This window comes from Somniosus microcephalus, chromosome 22 (genome assembly GCF_052327205.1).
Source record: "Somniosus microcephalus isolate GS21.2 chromosome 22, FLI_Smic_1.0, whole genome shotgun sequence".
NCBI classification, from domain to species: Eukaryota; Metazoa; Chordata; class Chondrichthyes; order Squaliformes; family Somniosidae; genus Somniosus; species Somniosus microcephalus.
Genome location: NC_141008.1, coordinates 35,495,511 through 35,518,150, shown reverse-complemented (window position 1 = coordinate 35,518,150; position 22,640 = coordinate 35,495,511). Strand labels below are relative to the sequence as shown.

The window sequence follows — 22,640 nt, the reverse complement described above, 5'->3', positions numbered from 1 at the left end:
TAATTCGGAAAATTGTTTAAAGCCAAAAAAAAATCCGGGAAAGTGATGTTAATTTTACCGTAAACAAGCTTGCAGAATGGGCATGTAAATGACATGAATTTCCATATAGATAAGTGTGAGGTAGTGCATTTTGGTAGGAGGAATAAGGAGGCTACCTACTCCTTGGAAAATAAGAGACTAAATAGGGTAGAGGTGCAAAGGGATCGAGGGGTATAGATTCACAAATCATTAAAAGTAGCAACGCAGGTTAAAAAAGCCATAAAAGTGCAAACAAAGCACTGGGGCTCATTTCTAGAGGAATAGAATTCAAAAGCAGAGAAGTTTTGCTAAACTTGTATAGAACCTGACAAAGGGTCATCGACCTGAAACGTTAACTCTGTTTCTCTCTCTACAGATGCTGCCTGACCTGCTGAGTATTTCCAGCATTTTCTGTTTTTATTTCAGATTTCCAGCATCCGCAGTATTTTGCTTTTGCATAGAACCTTGTCTGATTGACTCATGATTTGAGACAGTGGGCTCGCAATATGGCATTACCATATATATGCTTTTAAGTGGTTGCTGATGTTGTTAAATTTTGTTGTTGTTATTGCAAAATTTGCCAAGGTGCAAAAAGGTCGCACTCAAAGGAGTTTGTCGCCCGCTCAGTACAAAAACAAATTAGAGGGAACATTGCCTAGGAGTCCCTGACAATATAGAGCTACTGCCCCTCCTTTTCCCTCTAGCCTGTCCTTCCTGAACACGTTAAACCCTGTATTTTGTACTCATCTCCATCACTGAGAATAGCTATTCCAATGATTTGCTGTTGAGAAGTTTGACAAATCATGTAGCACAAAAGATGGTGCTTTGAGGAAAACATAGCACATTGAATGAATGGATGGTTCAGTACAGGGCTGTAATGTACTACAATACACAATCTCTGACAAACAGTAAATTTAATGGCAATTCAGCCATTACCCAAGAGACTACTTACACTAGTGAGTGGGCCCAACATAAGCAGTATTGCATCAGTGTACGAAAATTCTGTGTATATAGTAACCTAGTCAAATCTGTTTAGAATCGCTTAAAGGAGCATAATACTAGTGCCAACTAATACTTAACCAGGCTAATAGTGGTTAGCATGGGGTGCTGCCTCTTGGGACAAACCTCACTAACAGGATAATGGAAGTGAAGCCTGAAAGCAGCACGCTTGCCAACAATCCCAAACAGACAGAGCACAACTCCATGTTGCGTCTCAATAACAATCAGTGCAGGCATTCAGAATAACTGTCAATGACGCTGAAAATTAAGCGACACTAAAAATTATGTTTAAAACAGTAACAGGATAATTTCTCAAAAGCAAATACTGCGCATGCTGGAAATCTGAAATAATTTCTCATATTTCTTGAGAAACATTAACAGTTCATTGGAAGGTGATTTTTCTTACAAAAAAAGACATTTTAGTGAAGCTCCTTAGACATTTTGAAGTTTAAAGGTTAAACATAAGTACACTAGAAGAATAAGAAAACACAATTTTTACCATGCTGAAATGGTTATTAACTGGTACAGGAGACTAGGAAACATGTCACTACACATGCTGAAGGGAAAACCAAGCAGGCAATGTCTTTATCCTGTGTAATTTTCTCCATCATCAACCTCGGCTTGAACAAAGGATACTGTAAAGAAGAATCATCTCGATACAAGATCTAAATCTTACTATTATTGACGTTCAACTATCTGTGCATCATTTGTGACTCGCATAGCTGCTTCTCAAGTCTATTTTAAAAGGGATTTGACTCTATGTCACTATGACTGCTTGTTTCTTTTTACATTTAGTCCCTAGTTGTGAATAAAATCAGTAAGTTAGAAAAATGCATTACTATGACAATCTTTGAACATTAATATTAACATGGTTCAGATCGTGCATATTTATGCTTCAGGGTTGGCATCAATGCTTTAAAAAAAGACATAGCAGTTAGGTATTTTTATCTGAGGAAAGCTGGATGAAAACCTATAATTGGTGAACCTACCAAGACCTGATTTGAAATTAAATTGCAGTTGTTTGCCACCAAAATGTGTATTTCAAAACCAAATTAATTTGAGCCATGTTAGGGAGTGTTCTAAACTAATATAGATTGCATCATTAGATGCTCTGACTCCATAACCACACACACTCAAACTGCAGATTCTACTTTTACTACATTATGGCGCAGTTAATAGTGATGGTAGTAGTGTCTGCAGCTTCCTGCACTGAGGCAAAGTAGCCCTATTTTACAAAAGGGAGGGGGGGGGGGGGGAACATTCCTAAGAGGTGCGTGCAAAGAGGGCAAGGAGGATGGGAAGCAAGAAATGCAAAAAACCCAGGAACCAGGCAGAAGGCAAGCCTGAGGCCTGTGTGTAAGGGAAGGGCTGTGCACGCAAAAGTGGTTTTAGGTACTGTAAGATGAGACGGACGAGTTTATTTGTTTTGATGAAGGGTACACTACTGAAACATCATAACCTATTGTTTCTCTTTACGGACCTGCTAGCTATTTCCAGCATTTGCAGTTTTTATTTCAGATTTCCAGCACTGCAGTTTTTCCTTTATTTGGGCATTTAGTGGTAAGTTTGGTCACTCACAATCAATCACTGTTTCTCTTTTGTGTTTATTGTGTTATAAATTTTATTTTTTGTGGCATATTGTAGCGTGGGAGGGAACCAATATGGCCACTCAAAGGATGTCATTTTTTTCAGGTATTTGATTGGGACACTTTTATGGTGATTGCTGGTTATTCATTTGGGTTGTTGCTTTACCGAATGATTTTTTTTCTCTAAATAGATTTAGTGATCTTGTTCTCTGTACAGCTAATGGTTTTTGATCAGGACTTTTAAATCAATCATCATGGTTCATTTGATAAATAGTGGTTATTGACTGGCGGATTTTTAGTCAACATGACAATTGAGTTAATTGGCATGCTTTGCACACCACAGACATTTCCCATCTCCTATGGCTATTTGGCAGATGCAAAACTTTTAATTAGATGGATAGATGAGCAAATTTATTTTATAGACAGAAGCAAATCAGGGGCAAGCAGCAAGAGAGCTTAGTGTAGGATGAGGTGGCCATGCACACAGTACTTCATATTCATAGATTTTGACAGCTGGTCTTAGCAACAAGGAAGAGGTGGAGGATGAAGCGACAATGAACAAAAGTGTCAAGATGAAGGAGGGGGAAACCAGCACGCTGGCTTGATGTTAAAGAGACATTTGGTTGTTTTAAGAAGCAATAGTAACATTAGAAAGCACAGCACCGGAAAAGACCCTGCCGTCTGTTTGGCCAGTCTCAAAATATCCCTCAATCGCCCATTCCCTTAAATATCTGTCCAATTCTTCCTTAAATGTTTCCACCACACTATCTGCCCCCACTGCTTCCCTGGATAGAACATTCCACAGATTCACTACCTTCCACATAAAGTAGTTAAATCAAAACTGTCTGTGCACCTTCCCTCTTCTAAGCTTAAGTCCACAGTTTACAGATGGGCATATGCATTCTAATACTGAGGAGCTCATGCTGGACCATAGGTTTCTTTTCTAACTGTCAACAAAGAAACCGAAGATTATCTTAATCAAGATAATATATAAATGAAAATTCTTTCTTTCTTAGCTTTAAAACTGCTAAGCACAGGAGCCATCATATTCCTTGGAATAGTTGATCATTTCAGTCCATACATATCCCTGCATATTCCACACTGCTAGAAACCAAATATTTATCCAGTTTCTTTCTGAATGAGTTAAATGTCAGAACCTCAAAAAAAAAGTTGCTCCTAATCTCTATTTGCACTTAAAGCTGTGAACTCTAGTTCTGTGTTCACAGTCACAAAGTTTGATTAGCTATACATTACCTGCATGTCTCGGCCTTTTAAAAACCTGCATCAAATCTCCCCTCAACCTTCCTTTCTGCAATAAAAACATAATTCAGCTCTGCGAGTCTCCCCTTATACCTTGGAGTCCGGTGACCAGAATCCTTCTTGCTGCCCTTCTCTAAACTCTCCCAACACGCAATGTTCTTCTAAAGGTAGGAGTGCCAAAACTGGACACCGTACTCCAACATAGTCTCACTAATAATTTATCAAAATTGGAATAACTTATTTTGATTTATCGTCAAATGCCCTTGAAACGTAACCCAGTATTTGTTCAACTTTGTTGATAACAGCTTCACACTGACTGGAAACACTTAGTGAAGGATGAATAATTACAAAGCAAGAGATTAGTGAACCTTAACAACCCTTCGCAGGATGGAGCCTAATGAAATTAATGACAAAAATACTAAAAAACTTTTAAGAATCAATCATTGCACCGTGCAAAAGAAAACATCCTATATTCTAAGGCATGATTGTAAACCTTGAAAGGGATACATCATAAAACAACACTTAACAGCTGTTAGCAGTTTGTGGTATTTTAGATTTCACCTAAACATGCAAAATGTTCTAGCAGGGGCAAAAAAAGAATATCTCATCAGCAATGATAAGTTGCAGGTGTGCTTTCAATCATGCAAACGACTAGCATAACTCATTTGTTCTCGTATTAATCTCAGCTCATTCTAATTCACAGTTATGAGAGAGATAAACAGCCCACAAATGCTGCAAAACTGATCCAATTTGCAATTGTCGGATTTTTTTTCTATAATTAACCAGGCTGAGTGGTCAGTGCAAATACCTTCACTGTAAATTTATACTTTTGATGAATTTTTGCCATCATCATGAGGGATGTCAGTGCCAGAAAATGGAATGCATCAATCACTATGTCAGATACAGCATGTGCCCAGATACAAAATGCTTTATCATACAGAACAATGGAACATTAAGATTTAAAACCGTACAACCTGAACAATATCAATTTGATACCTCTTGGACACGAATTGCCAAATACTTTTAAATCATCGAGAAGGTGAGGGAAAGGGGAAGTGAGTAATTTATTGTGTAGCTGGTTAAAATCTCTCATTACTTGGAAAGAGATCGTTATGTAACGCAATATATCAGGTAACAAGGTTTTGTCCCCCTCCATCAAACTGTGTGTCAAAAAGGTGCGGGCAAACCTGCGCTCCTTCACTTAGTGACAGAAAGTGATGTAGACCATTACCCGTCTCAGACTGCAACGGTTACCTGCAGCAGGTCATTATGCAAATGGAACAACTCTGGAGGAGGCGGCAAAGACAGGTCTCCTCTAACATATCCAGGTCCGTATGTTGGGGCCTTTTAACTCAGGTCCTGGGCTAGCGACTGGTGTGGGCAAAATGCCTCGTGGTTTTCCAGCGGCATTTGTTGGCATCTCGCATAGCACTCTTCCTCATCTCAATTTTGCAATGCATTTGGAACTCCTGAAGGAGCACTAGATGGTGATTGATACACCACAGTTCTCACAAGTGTGGTACGGATCTTTTTGAATTTCAATGCATGGTTGTTGAGCTTGTATCATTTTAATGAAATGAAGTAGCAGATTATGTTTCATGTGGGAAGCAAGAAAGCTTGGGCGAACCAAAAGTAATTCATGTTCAGTAAAGGAGGAGCCACAGAAAGCGGAAAAAGAATACTGTGTATATTCCATATAGCCCACTTTGCTTTCCCTGCAGGTCATTATTGCCATCTTCCATCATAACACTTCCTCTTTTAGTTGGTACAAAATGCAGATTTTAGATAATATAATGTACATATAAGCTCTGATCATAGAATAGTACAGCACAGAAGGAGGCCATTCAGCCCATCGAGTCTGCGCCAGCTCTTTCAAAGAGCTGAAACAGATAGCTGGTTCAGTGACCTAGTCAAGGGCATAAATTCATTCTAGTCATTTACCCTTTGTGGGATTCTCCTGTTTTACAGGATTAAATATCTGAGGGCAACCGGAACTATTGACCGGTGACGCAAATCTTCACCCTCACAATCGTTCCCCCAAACATAAACCTAACTTAGCAAAACTAATTCACACGATCAGCAATCAGTGCTCCATCGAAAAATTAACATTCAATTCCGATTATCCATGAAATGAAACGAATCGAGGTCAAAAGATTAATTCTGCAGTCCCTGTTGCTTTCAGAATCCACACTCGGTGAGCTACATCACAACGTTTCCGACTGGTGTCGCCCATTCTCAGAGGTACCCCTAAATGATCAGAATTTTGTGCGTCTGGGTCCAGGCATGTTATGCCCACAGGGGTGGTGAATTCAATAGTTATTTCTGAAGACAAAAAAAAGCATTTTCTGCAGTGATGGCGCTGTTATCCTTTGGGTAGCTGATGCTATCTTTCAGAAGTTAGTCACCCAAGCGTGTGTCAGTATTTGCAAAGGGTCTGTGAGAGTGTGTTAATGGGCCAGAACTTCGGGTCCCCACAGGTGAGTACGCGCTGGGTACTCACGCGTAGGCCCAACGAAAGTGCCGGTTTCGTGCATGCACTGCGCATGCGCGGGAAACCGGAACTTCCGTTCCCTTAAAGAAAGGGGTTCACAGGTCGGACGCGTGCACCGGAGAGGCAGCGCGTACGTCTGGAACTTCCGGAGAAACCTGCAAAAAAACCGGGAGGGTAAGTCTCCAGGAGCTACGCTTCTAAAAAGCAGTCACAAGGCCTGCTTTTAACAAGGTAAGTGGTGAATTAAAACATTTTTTCCACAGGTTTATTATTTTTAAATACTTTAAAGAAAGGTAAGTTTATTTTTAGCCCCGTTAGAAAATGTAATTAATTTTTTCAAAAATTTAAATTATTGTTTAAAATAGTTATTTTATGTAATTTATAGTTATTTTTAAAATGTGATTTTTTTTTTTTTTTTTTTTTTAATTTATTTGAAGTTTTAGTTATGTTTTGGGGCTGAATTGTATTCATAGATTTGACAGGTCTTCCTGTCAAATCTATGAATACAGATTCGCTGCTACCATTGGCTCTCCATGGCCCACGTGATCCCGGGGACGCTTCGAACTAACTGCGCCCCTGGGATACGCAAGCACTGCGCGCCGGCAGTTGGAGCAGGCCCAGAATCGGAATCCTAGGCGGGCCCACAGCACAACGGCCGGCGCGCTAGGTAAGTGCAGGTCGGAGGCTTGCACCCGCGGGAAGCCTCCGACCTGAATTTCTGGGCCAATATTTGCAGGCATCCCCGGCACGGTGCGAATATTTGCACGGACGTGGGTGGGTGTGGGGAGGTGCTGGAAGTATTTCAATATTTGCATATTGGTTCCCAGGTGTGTGTCAACATTTGCACAGTGGAGGGGGCCCCTCACGATTGTGTCAATATTTGTACAATGTTTCCAGAAGCGAGTCGATACTTTCACAGGGTTCCCAGGACATGTATACAAAATATTCCCAGGAGTGCATCAATATTTACAGGACATTCCCAGGACAGGAATGCGTCAATATTTCTACGACATTCCCAGGAGTGCGTCAATATTTACAGGACATTCCCAGGTCTACGTCAGTATTTACGGGACATTCCCAGGAGTGGATTATAACCCTACCCACCCAGTGTAAACCGGATGGGTAGAGTTAGAATCCACTCCTGGGAATCAATAATGGGTTAATGTGTTTGGGGAAACTCCTCCGTTACAACAACTTGCAATTATACCACACATTTAATTGCTTAAAGAAGATGGACACTGAAGCAGAAAGAGAAAGATTTGCAGTGGTGACTGAAAACCTGGGACAAGAGGAGTTTTGACAGTTTTTAAAAGGAGAAAAGTGGAACAGCAGAGAGGTTTAGGGACGGAATTTCAGAGAGGAAGTCTCAGGCAGCAGAAGGCCAATTACCAATAGTGACGTGAAAGGAGGAGGGGCAGAAAATGCTACAGTGAGAGAAACGGTGTTCAGGGGAGGAAGGATGGGGGGGGCGGATATAGGGCAGGAGGAGATTGCAGCAATGGGATGGACAAGGGATATAAGGAGGAGGATGCATTGGGAGAAGGGAAACCAATGTATATCAGGAAGGATGGGGATGATGGGGGAGCAGCATTTGGTGCAGAACATCATACATGCAGCACAGTTTTAAACAAGTGGATTTGAATCTTCTTTCTCGTTCTCCACTAATGATCTAGCTGAGATCAGCACAGACTAGAGATGAAACCCTGGATCTTCCTGATCCGTACGAGGCAGATACTCATAACAGAACTATTGGTGGAAGTCAAGAAATTTTGTTTTAAATAATTCAGAAAATGCAGAAACTTCAGACAATGGAACAGAAGGCTGAAAAATGTTTAAAGGAGTAATAGAAGATTATGCTTTACCTTTACAGCCTAGTGGGCCAGAATTGTACAAGACAACACGTTTAAAACGAATACTAAATCCTTGAAATAGTGTTAACCAGTGTATAAAAAGACTTAATCTGAAATAATGCGGCTTTAAAATTCTGGGCAATGCTTTAGAGCTACTCTTTGAGCTGCCATTTGTTATTGATTAACCTCTGACTTTGTCCTTCAAAAGGTAATACAACTTGCTGAATCTCTATGTGACAAAACTACAGATTGCCATCAAACGTTCTACCCAGATGGCAGGTGAAAAGCAGCACAACAAATAAACTGCAGCGCCGATTAGGAAGAGAATGTTTGTTGGCCTGACAATGCGCCAATTATTACTTAATAATAGCAATCGTGTATTAGTTATTCCAAGTCCATATTTTTTTATTTTTTTTAATAAAAGGTACAATTTACTTTTTCTCCTCAACTTAGGCTTTCTCTCCTGAAGCTAGTAGGGCATGTGATGGGTATAGTCTTCTGACAATTTGCCCTAGGAGCTTGGACATCGAGCGATGGCAGGGTATTCGATTGTGGAGACTATCAGAGCCTATCCAAAACTATCTTCACCTCACATTCGCACACTTAGAAAAGGTTATTTGAAAACAATCGAGAGCAGGAAACCTGGTCAATTTTTTCCTCTCCTTAGCCTTAGGGACATAGAAGGTAATTGAATGCACCCACTGCTGACGTTCCAGAATTACAGCATAAATCAGAGGTCATACAGAGGACCACTGTAGTCTGTATGACTGAGTCTCAAACCACACAGTGTATATACTGTGCACACTAAGCTACTGGAGAAGCCCCAAGCCCATTTTATGGCTTTTTAAACCCCCCCATATATCTTACCTGTTATTTTTCCAGTAGAAATGAAGTGGTTTTGGATATTATGAGTTGAGAAAAGAACTACAAGTGCATTGTTGTGTTAACCAAAATCAGGAAAACGTGTGGTAAAAACAAATATAAATCTTAGTGTTTAATTTTTTTTTTTTTTTAAGTAATTACAAGGTCATGGACCATTCTCAATTTTTCTGACCTTACACATATTCTCAACTCTACCAGATACTTTAGAGGAAAAATGATAGAGCTGCAGGAATTAAGTGAGAATATTTTTTGGACTTTGATAGAATGAAATCTCTCCCTTCCTACTGGAACCAGGCAAGAGCAGTCCCACTCAACTGGACAGCGGAGGAGGGTGGTGTGGTCAACCATGTCAAAGGCTGCAGACAGGTTGAGAAGGGTGAGGAGGGCTAGTGCACCATGGTCACAGTCACATAGGATGTCATTTGTGACTTTGATAAGAGCTGTTTCAGTACTGTGGCAGGGGAAGAAGCCTGATTGCAGAGGTTCAAACATGGAGTTGCAGGAAAGATGGACATGGATTTGGGAGGCGACAAGACAAGAACTTTGGAGAAAAATGGGAGGTTGAAGATGGGACAGTAGTTTGGAAGGACAGAGGGGTCACGGGTAGTTTTTTTTTTTTGAGGAGGGGATGATGAGGCACATTTGAAACGGGGGCAGTACCTGAGGAGCGGGAACTGTTGACAATATCAGCTAGTATAGGGGCCAGGAAGGAAAGTTGGGTGGTCAGCAGTTTAAATGACAGCGGGATGCCAATTTCAGCCCTTCAGATTCCTTCCCCTTCACCACTATGATGGGAAATATCCACCAGGGACGAGGCAGCTCACTAAAACACATCCAGGATGAGGAACTCAGAGAATGCAGGGAATTGGAATCTTCAATGAAGTGTGCCAATATACTATTCAAACATGGGAGTTTAATATTTTTACAGACTGGTCCTCAGTTTTATTTTGTGGGCATTTAGGGACAGAACAAAATATTGAATTGTTAGTGATGTATATAATTTCAGGCTTGCTTCTGTCTTCTATGGTACTGAACGTATACTTCTTCAAGCCAATCCACCATTTTAGATTATCATCTGTCTATCAGTAGGTTGACAATCCAAAATGGTAAAAAGTATCTGGAGTAAAAAGTGAACTTCAGTAATACTGAAGGATTAACTATAACATCATAGTGCTTAAGTAGTGTATTAAAATAAAATCACTTGTTATATATTAATTTACAGTAGATAAAAGTTTATTCTCAGATTGAAAATTATATAGCATTAATTATATATCTGCCTTATATTTTGAATATTTTGAGGAAATATGTCTAGTCCTTTTTTTTTTTATTTTGCTGCCAATTTTCTCTATTTGCTTCCTCCCCTAAAGGCATTTGACTCTGCGCTATGATGCAGTTCCAAAGATACCAGTCAAATCCCTGTACCTCACCCAAGTGGCCTCTGCTCACAGGCTCACCTTGACAGCAAGTATTGGCAGACAATTCAGCAACAGAAAGCATCAGAGCAGAACTGGGTTCTGTCCCGAGAACGAGAAATAAGGAGAAATATCACAAGCACATGCAGCTAACCTTAGCTGTCTGCAAACAAATAGTAGAACTCAGTCAGTATAGAGTTATTTCATCTGGGGATGCTCTGGATGACATAATCACAGATTCCATCAGCCGATGAATCTATCAGTTCAATGCATGAAAGGACCTTCATTCAACTAGAAATGCCGGAACCCATGATTACATGGCGCACAGTTAATAAGTAATCTCCAAACAACAGGAATTCTTTAACCCAATTTTCTCCATCCATTTTCTCTGCTTCCTTCTTCCCCAACAGTGACTCCTTACTAGGGTGCACAGTTCCATGGATGCCCAGCAGTCTCCAGTGCTTCATTCATGCGTGTGTTACGATAGTGACTGTCAACAAGGTATTCAACCACACGAGGTATTACAGCCAAACCAGACCCTCACCTCACAGGGTGTCCAGATATGCAGACTGCCAGATAGATACCGATTTGGAGTAGTAATCCTGGCCACTTTTTTTCCATCTTAGATCGAAGGCAACGAGACCAATTGTAACACTTTATCATTGCTCCCACTCAGATGAACTAACTTAGCACAAAGAGGGAGTCAAACCTGGGACTTTCCAGGATAGCATGGCTTAATACTCATTGGAATAGACTCACTCAGCAAACAGGAGAGCCTGCAAAGATTTCAACTCACAAATCCAATCATGTCCTCTACAAAAGAAAATCAATACATAATTCAATACCATTAACCACACACACAAAGAACCATAATTAGCTAACCCCAATCAGGTAACCGCAATACAGTAAACCAGATGACAAATGCAGGCATTAAGAATTGTCACTGCACCAATTTACTGTTCTTAGTTTTCTCATCACTGAATATTATATACCTTTTACTCGCAAGTAGTTTGTTTGCTGTTCACATTTCTGAGGGGGAGGCAACTTTAGGCTTACCCCAAAACATTTAAAAATCCGGCAATGTGAAACTTCGGCACGAGTTTTAATGATTTCTCCGTGCCACAAAATGATTGTTTACAGGTCACTCGTTATTCTTAACTTGACCCTTTGTAGAGTCGCTATACACAAATGATTTATACTCAGGAATTGAAGGAGTAATAATGAATTTTGTTGATGACACTAAATAGTGACAAGGATTGTGGGAGCAAAAAAGAGAAAGACACTGAAGTGTGTGGACAAATAGGGAGACCCAAGAGTGCCAATATATAATTCCTCAAAATATAAAGACACAAAAAAGACCAATAGCATGTTAATTTTTATTAAAAAGAGGCATAAGATTCAAGAGCAAAGAGGTTATGATGAGTTTGGACATGGTTAGGCCACTGTTAAGAGTTGTGTGTGAAGTTTTTGGCACCCTATTATAGAAAGGACACTAAAGCCATAGAAAGAGTGGAGTGCAGATACACCAGGATTATACCAGGGATGAGAAACAGTGAGAAAAAAGACAAAAGGGATGTGTAGACTAAGAGAAAAATGCAGGAACAACGGACAAAATAATGAAAGATTTAATTATCCAAAGCCAGACTGGGTAAAAGTAAAATAAGTGGCAAAGAACAGGAGAGATTTCTACAATATGTCCAGATTGCTTTCCAGATCAATAACTTTTTAGTTCAACACAGAGACACAGAGAATGTACTAGCTAAGAGCACCTTGGATAGCAGTGAGGATTAAAGTGCATGGTTTAATTGCCAGGAGTCGTGCCTTTCTCTGACGAAGGGCTCTTTTTTTCCTATTGAAGAACCTAAGTGAATGGTAGACGCCCACAGCACGGGGATCAACCAAGCTTGGAAACAAAGGTATGAGAAAAGAGGAGCTGCACCGAGGAACTCCAATAGCAATCTCTTGGGGCTGTCCCGATTGGCTCGGGGAACTATGAGCAGCTTCACCTGTGTTTCAGCTAGGACTCCAGCAACGAGAAGGTTTTCCCATTGATGTCAGTTTTGCTGGGGCTCTTTGGTGCCATACTTGGTCAAATACTGCCTTGATATCAAGGACCTTCACTTCACCTCTGACATTCGCCACTTGTGTCCATGGCTAGATCATGGTTGTGATGAGGTCTGGAGCAAAGTATTTTTGGCAGAACCTAAATTGAGTGTCGAGAGCAGGTTTTGGTGAGTAAATGCCATTGATGACTCCTTCCATCACTTTGCTGACGACTGGGAAGAGGCTGATAGGGCAGTAATTGCCAGACTGTATTTATCCTGGTTGTTCTGCAGATAAGACATACCTGGACAATTATCCACACTGTTGGGTTGATGTCAGTGTCATAGCTGCACCTTGCTGTGTATACCACTCCAATTTCAGAATTTGTCCCAATGTCCCAGGAATCTGAACTCTTCCCTCCGACACCATCTCTCCAGCCACATATTTAATTCCTTTATCTTACTGATATACTGACAAGTACATGGTATAATCCTGAAATTATTACCCTGGAATCTTACTCTTTATTCTACTTGGTCCCACGGCATCTGGCTGCTTCTTTCCCTTTCCAAAATCTTTTGCACCCACCCATTACATCCCTTCCCCCCCCCACTTTTGTAACCACTTGTTTCACAGTGTAGTGGCACTGCTCATAGTTACCACTGTCACAGATATTGACCACTGAATCTCTCTGTCAATTCAACAATCTTGGGAATCCCTTCTTCTTTCTACCCCCATGGATGGCCACCCACTTTCTTTTCTCATTAACTCGCTCTGCTTCTCAAGCTGAGAAACAGAGAGGTGGCGGTTCAAGCAGCACTGACCCTTCCCACACTCACGAAGCATTGAAGACCTCCCACATCACACTGGCACTGCACATCAAGAATCACAGAATCACAGAATCCCCCACAGTGCAGATAGAGGCCATTTCGGCCCATCGAGCCTGCACCGACACATATCCCACCCTACCCCCGTAACCCCACGTATTTAATCCCCTAACACTAAGGGTCAATTTATCATAGCCAAATCAACCTAACCCGCACATCTTTGGACTGTGGGAGGAAACCGGAGCACCCGGAGGAAACCCACGCAGACACAGGGAGAATGTGCAAACTCCACACAGACAGTCGCCCGAGGCCGGATTTGAACCCGGGTCCCTGGCGCTGTGAGGCAACAGTGCTATCCACTATGCCACCGTGCCCCCCGGTGAACTTCAGTTTTTTCTTAAAAATGTAATAAAATCAAGCACTAACAACTTAAAATTATATTTGAAGGGTTAAATCACTTAAGTCAAAGAACAACTCCCTCGAATGCTCAAACTCCAGCTGAGGATAAACCCCATACCAACTGGTGCTTCACAGTCGACAAGTCATTACAACAGTGACTACACTTCAAAAGTACTTCATTGGTTGTAAAGTGATTTGGAATGTCCTAAGGACGTGCAAGACGCTATGTAAATGAAAGTCTTTCTTCTCTCTCAAGGCTATAGATTTATATTTTACCTGGAATGGAATTAATTAAAATTCCCTTTCATGTGCAACCCTCACAATTTTGTTAGGATGCATTTACTGGTTTCAGCAGACTGTCCTATTATCCACACTTCCAATTAGCAGCTAATGATAGGTGCGCTACTTATAGCGAGTTCGAGTGCAATGGAGCTCATTGTGGGATAGAGAAACATTGTGCTACACCAGAATATAAGCACATCTCAGAGTTCATTACCACTATTAAGTGCACTTTTAAGATTCCTGAATTTATTCTCCATTGTTGTCTGACTCTCTGACGATACAGCAGTGACTCTTACACCGAATAATACAGAAAAAACTGTATCAGAGGGTTTTCAAAAATATTGAACATTCAGAATCTTTTGTTCTTACTCATAAATCTAGTTAGAGTTTAATTCAACCTTCATAAAATTGAAGGATAGTGAAGTTAACATATACGAATTTGCATCTCTGTGCACCATAAATCTACAGAAAGACAAATTCAGAATCAATGTAATTGCAAATCTTGGAGCATGCATAGAATAATGTTTCTTTATAGTAAGTATCTGAATGTTGAAAACTGAATCAAGGATTGACTAATTGTAGGTATACTGCCATGGGACTCAGTAAAGCACAATCTCCAATGTGCAATTTAACCAGTCTCTAACTGTACAGATATGCAAAAAATGAGTGAAGTGAAACAACTGAACTTAAATCACCTAAATTTGAATTGTACACTTTATAATGAAGAATTATAATGCCACATACATGGAATATTGAACATGTCAAGAATTATATTACACACAACATATTCTTAACAGAGAAGAGCTTCAGAGGGCTCAACCTTGATATTTAGATGAGAAACTCTGACCTTTTAAAACAAAGCTACACAAATGTCCAGTATTTCAGCAACAAAGAGTGATGAATCACAAGGCTTACATTGTTACCTGGATATATATGCCATAGATCAAAGGCACCCTACAGTTTCACACCAGAATTGATTACACTATTCTGATGACAATCACACAAGAAGGAAAGCTATGATATCAGAGGGGAGTTATTGTACTAGTATATGTTAGCAGTATAAGGTGTGTTCATATACAAAGTTTGCATCGTGACTCACTGCATTGCAACAGCTACAGAACAAAAGTAGTTTACGATAATTCCATTGGTACATCATTATTTATAGTAGCATCACTAAACAGGTTCAAGCAACAAGAATGTTATAAGTTTTATAACTCAACTAAGGCAGGATCACCAATGTAATACAAGTAACTCTTATCCATTAATCAGACCATAACTCTACTAACTTAAATCATGAATTGTTTCTATCTTTTTCCGATCTCTCTGCGCTCTGTCCTAATATTTTTCTCCTGTTGTTTATTTTCTTATTTTTCTTACACATCAAAGTTTTTCTTTGAAGTACTAAGATGCCACAGCAACTATATTGCAGCACTAACAAATCCGATTAAGTTATTAAAGTATTGGGAGTGAGTGTGTATCCATAGACATGGATTTCCTAGCCATACTGTTTCTGTCTGTATCCCTTTCTCTCTCAATTCTACCTGCATCATCATCTCTCCCATTTTGGACTTTTTCTCAATTGCCTTGGAGCTTTGTCCTCACGTACACAAACAGGGAACAGACAGTCTATACAGTGTAAAGAGTAACCTTAACTGTTTGTGATTTCCTGTAACCTGGTGCATGGGTACAGATGAATAACAAATCAATTCTTCGATAACCCTTCAGACAAAATTCTCAACTAACCAGTGTGAAAGCTTAAAGTCTGCATTCAACAAAAAATACATTCTGGAACCATTAAAATAGCCCTCGGTGCTTTGAGGAAGTGTTAAAAACAGTATGGAGGTAGAAAGGCAGAGATGGCAAAAATATTTTAAAAGCAAATTTGTTCTTCAGTGAAGGTGAGTAATTGGTATAAAGAGGATGCCTCTGGGCCACCAATCCTAGGTTACAATATTAAGTGCACAAACTTCTCTAAATACTAGACATTACTAAGCAATGAAACTGAAATTCTCTAGGCATTGGTACTGTTTGACTGATGGGCTGGGGAGGTATATTCAGTCGAATGCCAGGGATCAATGCTGAGGCCTCTACTGTTTCCCATCCCATAAACTTAGATTCGGAAACATATGCCCAGAATTTGCTATCAAAATAACTGAGGATAATGGCACTCGCCGCTATTTACCTGTAAATGGTATAGCAACTTCAGGCAAGAAGATTAAATGCAGATATCCAAAAGTTGCCGTCCGAGTTGCAGCACTCCACTATTAACTTCGTGAAAACAGCATCTTGCTGTTTGGCTCACCACTGAAATTCATTGAACATCATGCAGTTGATGTATTTCCATGGTAGATATGAACTAAACCCGTCGCAGATAATTAGGGCTAGTAATTAGTAGCACGCGTACCCTCTTAATGATGTGATAATTGTTAATTACTACCAATCAACCTCTGGCACTGAAAATTAACTATAACAAGTGTGAAGTCTTATTCCTTCATGTTTTACATTTTTCAGGGAGATTTTAAAAATGTCACATTTTATTTGTTAAATTCTTGCTTTTCCTTTATGTCTCTTTTTGCTCCCTCTCTTAATTCAATCTTTCTTTTGTTCTCATCTCTCTCTCTCTCTACCTGATTTGACATAGAATTCACTTCCTTTAACCCACCCTCCTTCTCAGTCCTTCATGTGTTTATTTCCCCATCCTTGAATCTCATTGGTTAAGGAGATACAGAGTTGCTTGCCCTGTTCACTCAGGTCCCAGATGTTCCATTTCCCTCGCATCGTTATCAGCTCACACTTTCAGCAACTTTGTTGGCAAAAAAAATTTGAGCAGGGGCAAGTCTAACTAACAGCAGGTGCTACAGCAAAATCTGGCCCAATGTTAGAGGCTGGTCAAGTTTGCAGACGAACCCAAACTAAGGGGGAAACAGTATAATCTGAAGAAGCAACCTAATAGTTACAGATGTGAGAGAACAGGAAAGTTATTTCAATGTGAAACTAATCAACCCAATAGAAGTTGGGAAAGCCCAAGTGGTTTAGTGCCAGTGTTGATAAATTTAATGCATGACTGCTTCATGACTCTGCATAAGGAAAGCCATAGGTATTGACCTGGTATTCTTTGCAAATTACCCGGGTAATGTACAAGAAATGGGCGACCGTGGCCACAGAATGATCAAGTTTAACATGAACTGAGGCCCAATTATACCAAAGACCATGAGTAAGGCTTATAAGTTAAAATAGCTAAATTGAAAGAGAGGAAGGAAGAAGCAGACAAATAGACTGGAGGAGGATGCTTACCAACACTTCAACAGAAAACAAACTGAACACCTCAAAGAATAATGCTGGACATGTTCAACAAGCTCAGGCTAAAGAAATTAAAGAGGAAAAATTACCTCTACAAATCTTGCAGAAAAGGAGAAAGGGCTCACTGGGACAAACATAAAACCACACTGAAACAAGTTAAAAGGGTGATCAGACGGGCCAAAAGAAATCTAGAAAAAACATAACTGCAGAAGCAAAATACAACAGTAAAAAGTTCTGGGTGTTTTTGCAATAGTAAGGGAATTGTCAGAGAGGAGGTAAGAACATTAGAAGATGCAAATGATCTTGAAACTGACAATGAGCACAAGATAGTAAATATTCCCAATGATTGCTCCCTTAAAGTTTTCGCAAGGGAAGACATGAACAACATGACCGCCCTCAAAAAAAAGTACCTAGTCATCATTCAAGACTTAAGAAATAAATGAGGTGCTGAAAAGGCTTAAAACAAATAAATCTCCAGGGTTGACTGTTGAGAGATGCCAATGCGTAGGTTTATAAGGCACCTATAATCATTGAGCGAATCCATGGACACTGGGGAGGTACCAGCACATTAGAAACAAGCTAACCTGGCGACAAAACAGACAATCGCAATTAAAGAGCCATTAGCCTTACTCCACCACCGGCATACCATGGCTGCAGCGTGAGCTAGCTACAGGATGTACTGCAAACAATTGCCAAGGCTTCTCCGACAGCGCGTCCCAAACTCACAACCTCCACCACCTAGAAGGACAAGGGCAGCAGGTGCATGGGAACACCATCATCATCTGCAAGTTCTTCCTAGTCACACACCATCCTGACTGAGGCATATATCACTGTTCCTTCACCGTCTCTGGGTCAAAATCCTGGCACTCCCTACCTATGGAAGTACCTTCACCACACAGACTACAGTGGTTCAAGGCAGCGGCTCACCACCACCTTCGCAAGGGCAACAAAGGCTGGCCTTCCTAGCGATGCATATCCCAATTAATTCAAAAAAACTATCTGAAGGGTAAGAAATAATGGATACTGTTTAGAGAGATAAAGTCAGAGTAGGAAGTACAGCGCGAGGTTCCCCAGGGCTCATAGTTGGGATCACTACTGTTTCTAATTTATATCAATGACTTGGATTCTGAGACAATGGAAAATTTATTACATTTGCAGCTGATACTGTACCAAACTAGGAGGCAATGCAATTGAACAGGGAGAAAGAGACAGACACTCAGACACTGAGTAAGTGAGAGACAGGGACAAACGGGGAGAAAGAGACAGAGAGAGGGAAGGAGAGAGAGAGAGACAGAGAAAGGGAGAGACATGGAAGGGAGAGAGACAAGGAGAGAGAGGCGGGGGAGAGACAGGGACATAGAGGGAGAGAGAGAGACACACACGGACAGAGAGAAAGAGAGAGAGAGAGAGAGCGAGAGAGAGAGACAGGGACAGAAAGGGAGAGAGAGAGAGGCATTAGAATGAGAGGCACAATCAGGGAGCAGAAACCTGACCATGAGAGATGCCACATGATCTTTTTTGTATAAAAAAAAAAGGGATTTCCTTTTGGACTTTGAACAATGAGACTTTCCCAATGTGGAAAATCAAAAACACAAATTTCTGGTCAAGCAGAGGTAACCTTTTTAACAATCATACCTTGCTTTGTGAGCGCATTCCTAAGTGCTGGAGTGATCATTTCTCTTGGTTCTGCTATTTCATTTTTTCCAATGGCATGTTTTGATGTTTTGAGTTTTACAGATTCTTCGTCCACTTCCCTTTCTTTCTATAAGAGCACAGGAAACAGAATTAAGAATTACCACAGGTTACAGCACAATGGTTCTATCCTACATTGTACAAAACCCTATGTGCAATTTGGGGATTGAGAAAAGAGGCACATTTATTATTATTTTTTTATATATAAATACAGCATATATAAACTGTCTGTCTCCATTTAAAAGAAACACAACACAAACTTTATCTAGATTTTGAAATGTGTCCTCCATTTACCTTCAAATAAGTTGTTTTATAAAAACCCACTTAGAACTTGAAGAGAAACATTCTTTTAGTTGAGCTGACAAAATGCTATTCATGCTAGATTGTCCACACTGCACATGCTCAGGAAACAGGATCTAACTTCAGATAACAGTCATAGTCCAGGCTTTTAAGATGGACTGAGGCCTTCAAGTGAAAACATTAATGAAGGTGTCCTAAAGATAAACTGTGAAATATGTATTTATGTTACAAACCGTAGAAACCTAAATTTCAGTTAGCGGGGAAAAAGCAGTCAAATATTTTTTGAAGAAGTATTTTGAATGATTCGATTGATTAACCTTCGCCTTTCTTTTACTGGTAGGTTCTCCTAACTGGTTGTTCAGAATTTGTTATTTTCGTGATTTCTTAGTAGTTTCACACTTGTAGTTTTCTAGATTTACTTGCGACACTTTTGATACATATGTTCCCTATCTCCATTCTGATTTACTCCTTGCGGGTCAATCAGCAGCATGTGACTGAAAAAGTAAGACCAATACAGTGCGGCAGGAAGTAGGTATGATGCTTAAAGGAGATGCTCACTCTATGTAAGACTTTTAATACAATACTAGTGGATCTCCTCTGACATTTCTCACAGTAAAGGCAGAGGGTACGGTAGGGAGAAGTGGAGGTGCAGTTGAGCTGATAAGGGAAGGATTGGAGGGGGTGGGACCGCTTTTAGAATGCTAATAGATAAATGTAGACCAGTAACTTTTTTTTAAATAAGCGGATCTGCCTCATGGCAAGATACAGAATACACTCTCGGTCACAGCCATCTTCCCGTTGCTGTTTCTCTTCCTCCTCGTGTTATACATCTTTCTATTCTTTTCCGCTCGTGTTTGTATCCTTCTTTGTTTCTCTCTTGGTTTTCTTTTGTAGTTCTTGTTCTATTCAGTTCTTGTCCTTTATTCCTTTGCCTTCTCTGCCTCTTCTTGTGTTAATGGTTTGGGAGAGAAGCAGCTAGGACTATGGATGGTTTTGGGCTGTGAGTTGGAGCGGGGTGAGAGATCTATCTAGTTTGTGGTGCCGACAGCCTTGGGTTGATGGATAGTGGGTTGATGACAGCAACAAGTAAAATGAAAGGGGTTGTGCTCCATTCCAAGTACCAGATATTTATTACCTCAGCTTCACACTACACTCTCTCCTCCCTTACCCCTGCTTAACAGTGCCATGCTCCCATCACCTCTCTTGTCCCTTCCCCTACCCACCATATCCCCCCACCCCCGTATCCTTTCCTTCTGCTGATTACTCTCACCTCATTGCTTCCTGCGCACTCTCCCATCTTATCCCCTCCCACCCTTCACACATTGCCATCCCCTCCTTGTCCCTCCTGCTTATGCCCCATTTCCTTGCTCTCACCACCGCTCCCCTCCCAGCACCATAAGAACGTAAGAAATACGAGCAGGAGTCGGCCATTTGGCCCCTTGAGCCTGCTCCGCCATTCAATAAAATCATGGCTGATCTTCTACTTCAACTCCAATTTCCCACACTAACATCATATCCCTTGATTCCCTTAATATCCAAAAATCTATCAATCTTTGTCTTGAATATACTCAACCACTGAGCTTCCACAGCCCTCTGGGGTAGAGAATTCCAAAGATTCACCACCCTCTGCGAGTGAAGAAATTTCTCCTCATCTCAGTCCTAAATGGCCAAACCCTTATTCTGAGTCTGTGACCCCCTGGTTCTAGACTCCCCAGCCAGGGGAAACATCCTCACTGCATCTAACCTATCAAGCCCTCTAAGAATTTTGTATGTTTCAATGAGATCACCTCTCATTCTTCTAAACTCTAGGAGAATATAGGCCTAGTCTACTTAATCTCTCCTCAGAGGACAATGCCCCCATCCCAGGAATCAGTCTGGTGAACCTTCATTGCACTCCCTCTATGACAAGTATATCCTTCCTTAGTTAAGGAGACCAAAACTGTACACAATACTCCAGGTGTGGTCTCACCAGGGCCCTATATAATTGCAGTAAGACATCTTTACTCTTATACTCAAATCCTCTTGTAATAAAGGCCAACATACCATTTGCTTTCCTAATTGCTTGCTGTACCTGCATGTTAACTTTCAGTAATTCATGTACAAGGACACCCAGGTCCCTCTGAACACCAACATTTCCCAATCTCTCACCATTTAAAAATACTCTGCTTTTCTATTTTTCCTACCAAAGTGGATAACTTCACATTTCACCAAATTATATTCCATTTGCCATGTTCTTGCCGACTCACTTAGCTTGCCGATATCCCCTTGAAGCCTCTTTGCATCCTCCTCACAACTTACATTCCCACCCAGCTTTGTGTCATCAGCAAACTTGGATACATTACACTCAGTCCCCTCATCTAAGTCATTAATATAGATCGTGAATAGCTGAGGCCCAAGCACTGATCCTCGCGGTACCCCGCTAGTTACAGCCTGCCAACCCAAAGATTACCCATTTATTCCTACTCTGTTTTCTGTCCATTAACCAATCCTCAATCTGTGCTAGTATATTACCCCCAATCCCATGAGCCCTAATTTTGATTAATAACCTCTTGTGTGGCACCTTATCGAATTCCTTCTGAAAATCCAAATACACCACATCCACTGGTTCCCCCTTATCTATTCTGCTAGTTACAACCTCAAAAAACTCTTAACAGATTCATCAAACATGATTTCCCTTTCATAAATCAGTGTTGACTCTGTACAATCCTATTATTATTTTCTAAATGCCCTGTTACCACGTCCTTAATAATAGATTCTAGCATTTTCCCTACAACAGAGGTCAGGCTAACTGGTCTGTAGTTCCCCATTTTCTCTCTCCCTCCTTTCTTAAAAAGAGTGGGGTTGCAAAGGAATGAGCCATACCTAGTCAGAAAAATACACCATCCTATGAACAGAATTCTGATTTTATTAAAACAGGACAAACTGGGTTTAAAAATCTAAAAGCCTCAGAGCCACAGGCTGTAAACAGAATACAGGCTTTTGAGATAAGATGAGTTGTTAACACAAAGCTGTAAACACCATACAAGTTTTTGAAATGGGAATTGGTTGTTGACACTGAAACAATGGCCCTATTGAAGCAAACCATTGGAGCTTTCAGAAAGTCTGAGCTTTGGGAAGAACACAATACTATAACCCTGTTAAATTGTTTTAAACAAACACTTGGTAAACAGGCACATGAAAGAGCAAAATGGTATAATGTTAAGGTGTTATAAACCAACACTTCAGGAAACAAACACAGAACATTAAAGAACCATATGCCTTCATAAATATGACATCAAATGAAAGACAGGAGACATAAGTCT

At 40.5% G+C, this 22,640-nt stretch overlaps 1 protein-coding gene across 4 annotated transcripts in view; it reads right to left on the bottom strand.

The window, feature by feature from the left end:
- Positions 1–22,640, bottom strand: part of tyw1 (tRNA-yW synthesizing protein 1 homolog (S. cerevisiae)) — a 217,681-nt gene that overhangs the window by 157,857 nt on the left and 37,184 nt on the right. For all 4 annotated transcript variants that reach the window (XM_085964469.1, XM_085964470.1, XM_085964468.1 and 1 more), the window contains exon 8: positions 18,982–19,108. In XM_085964469.1, coding sequence (XP_085820595.1) covers positions 18,982–19,108 — 127 coding nt within the window. The remainder of the gene's footprint in view (positions 1–18,981; positions 19,109–22,640) is intronic.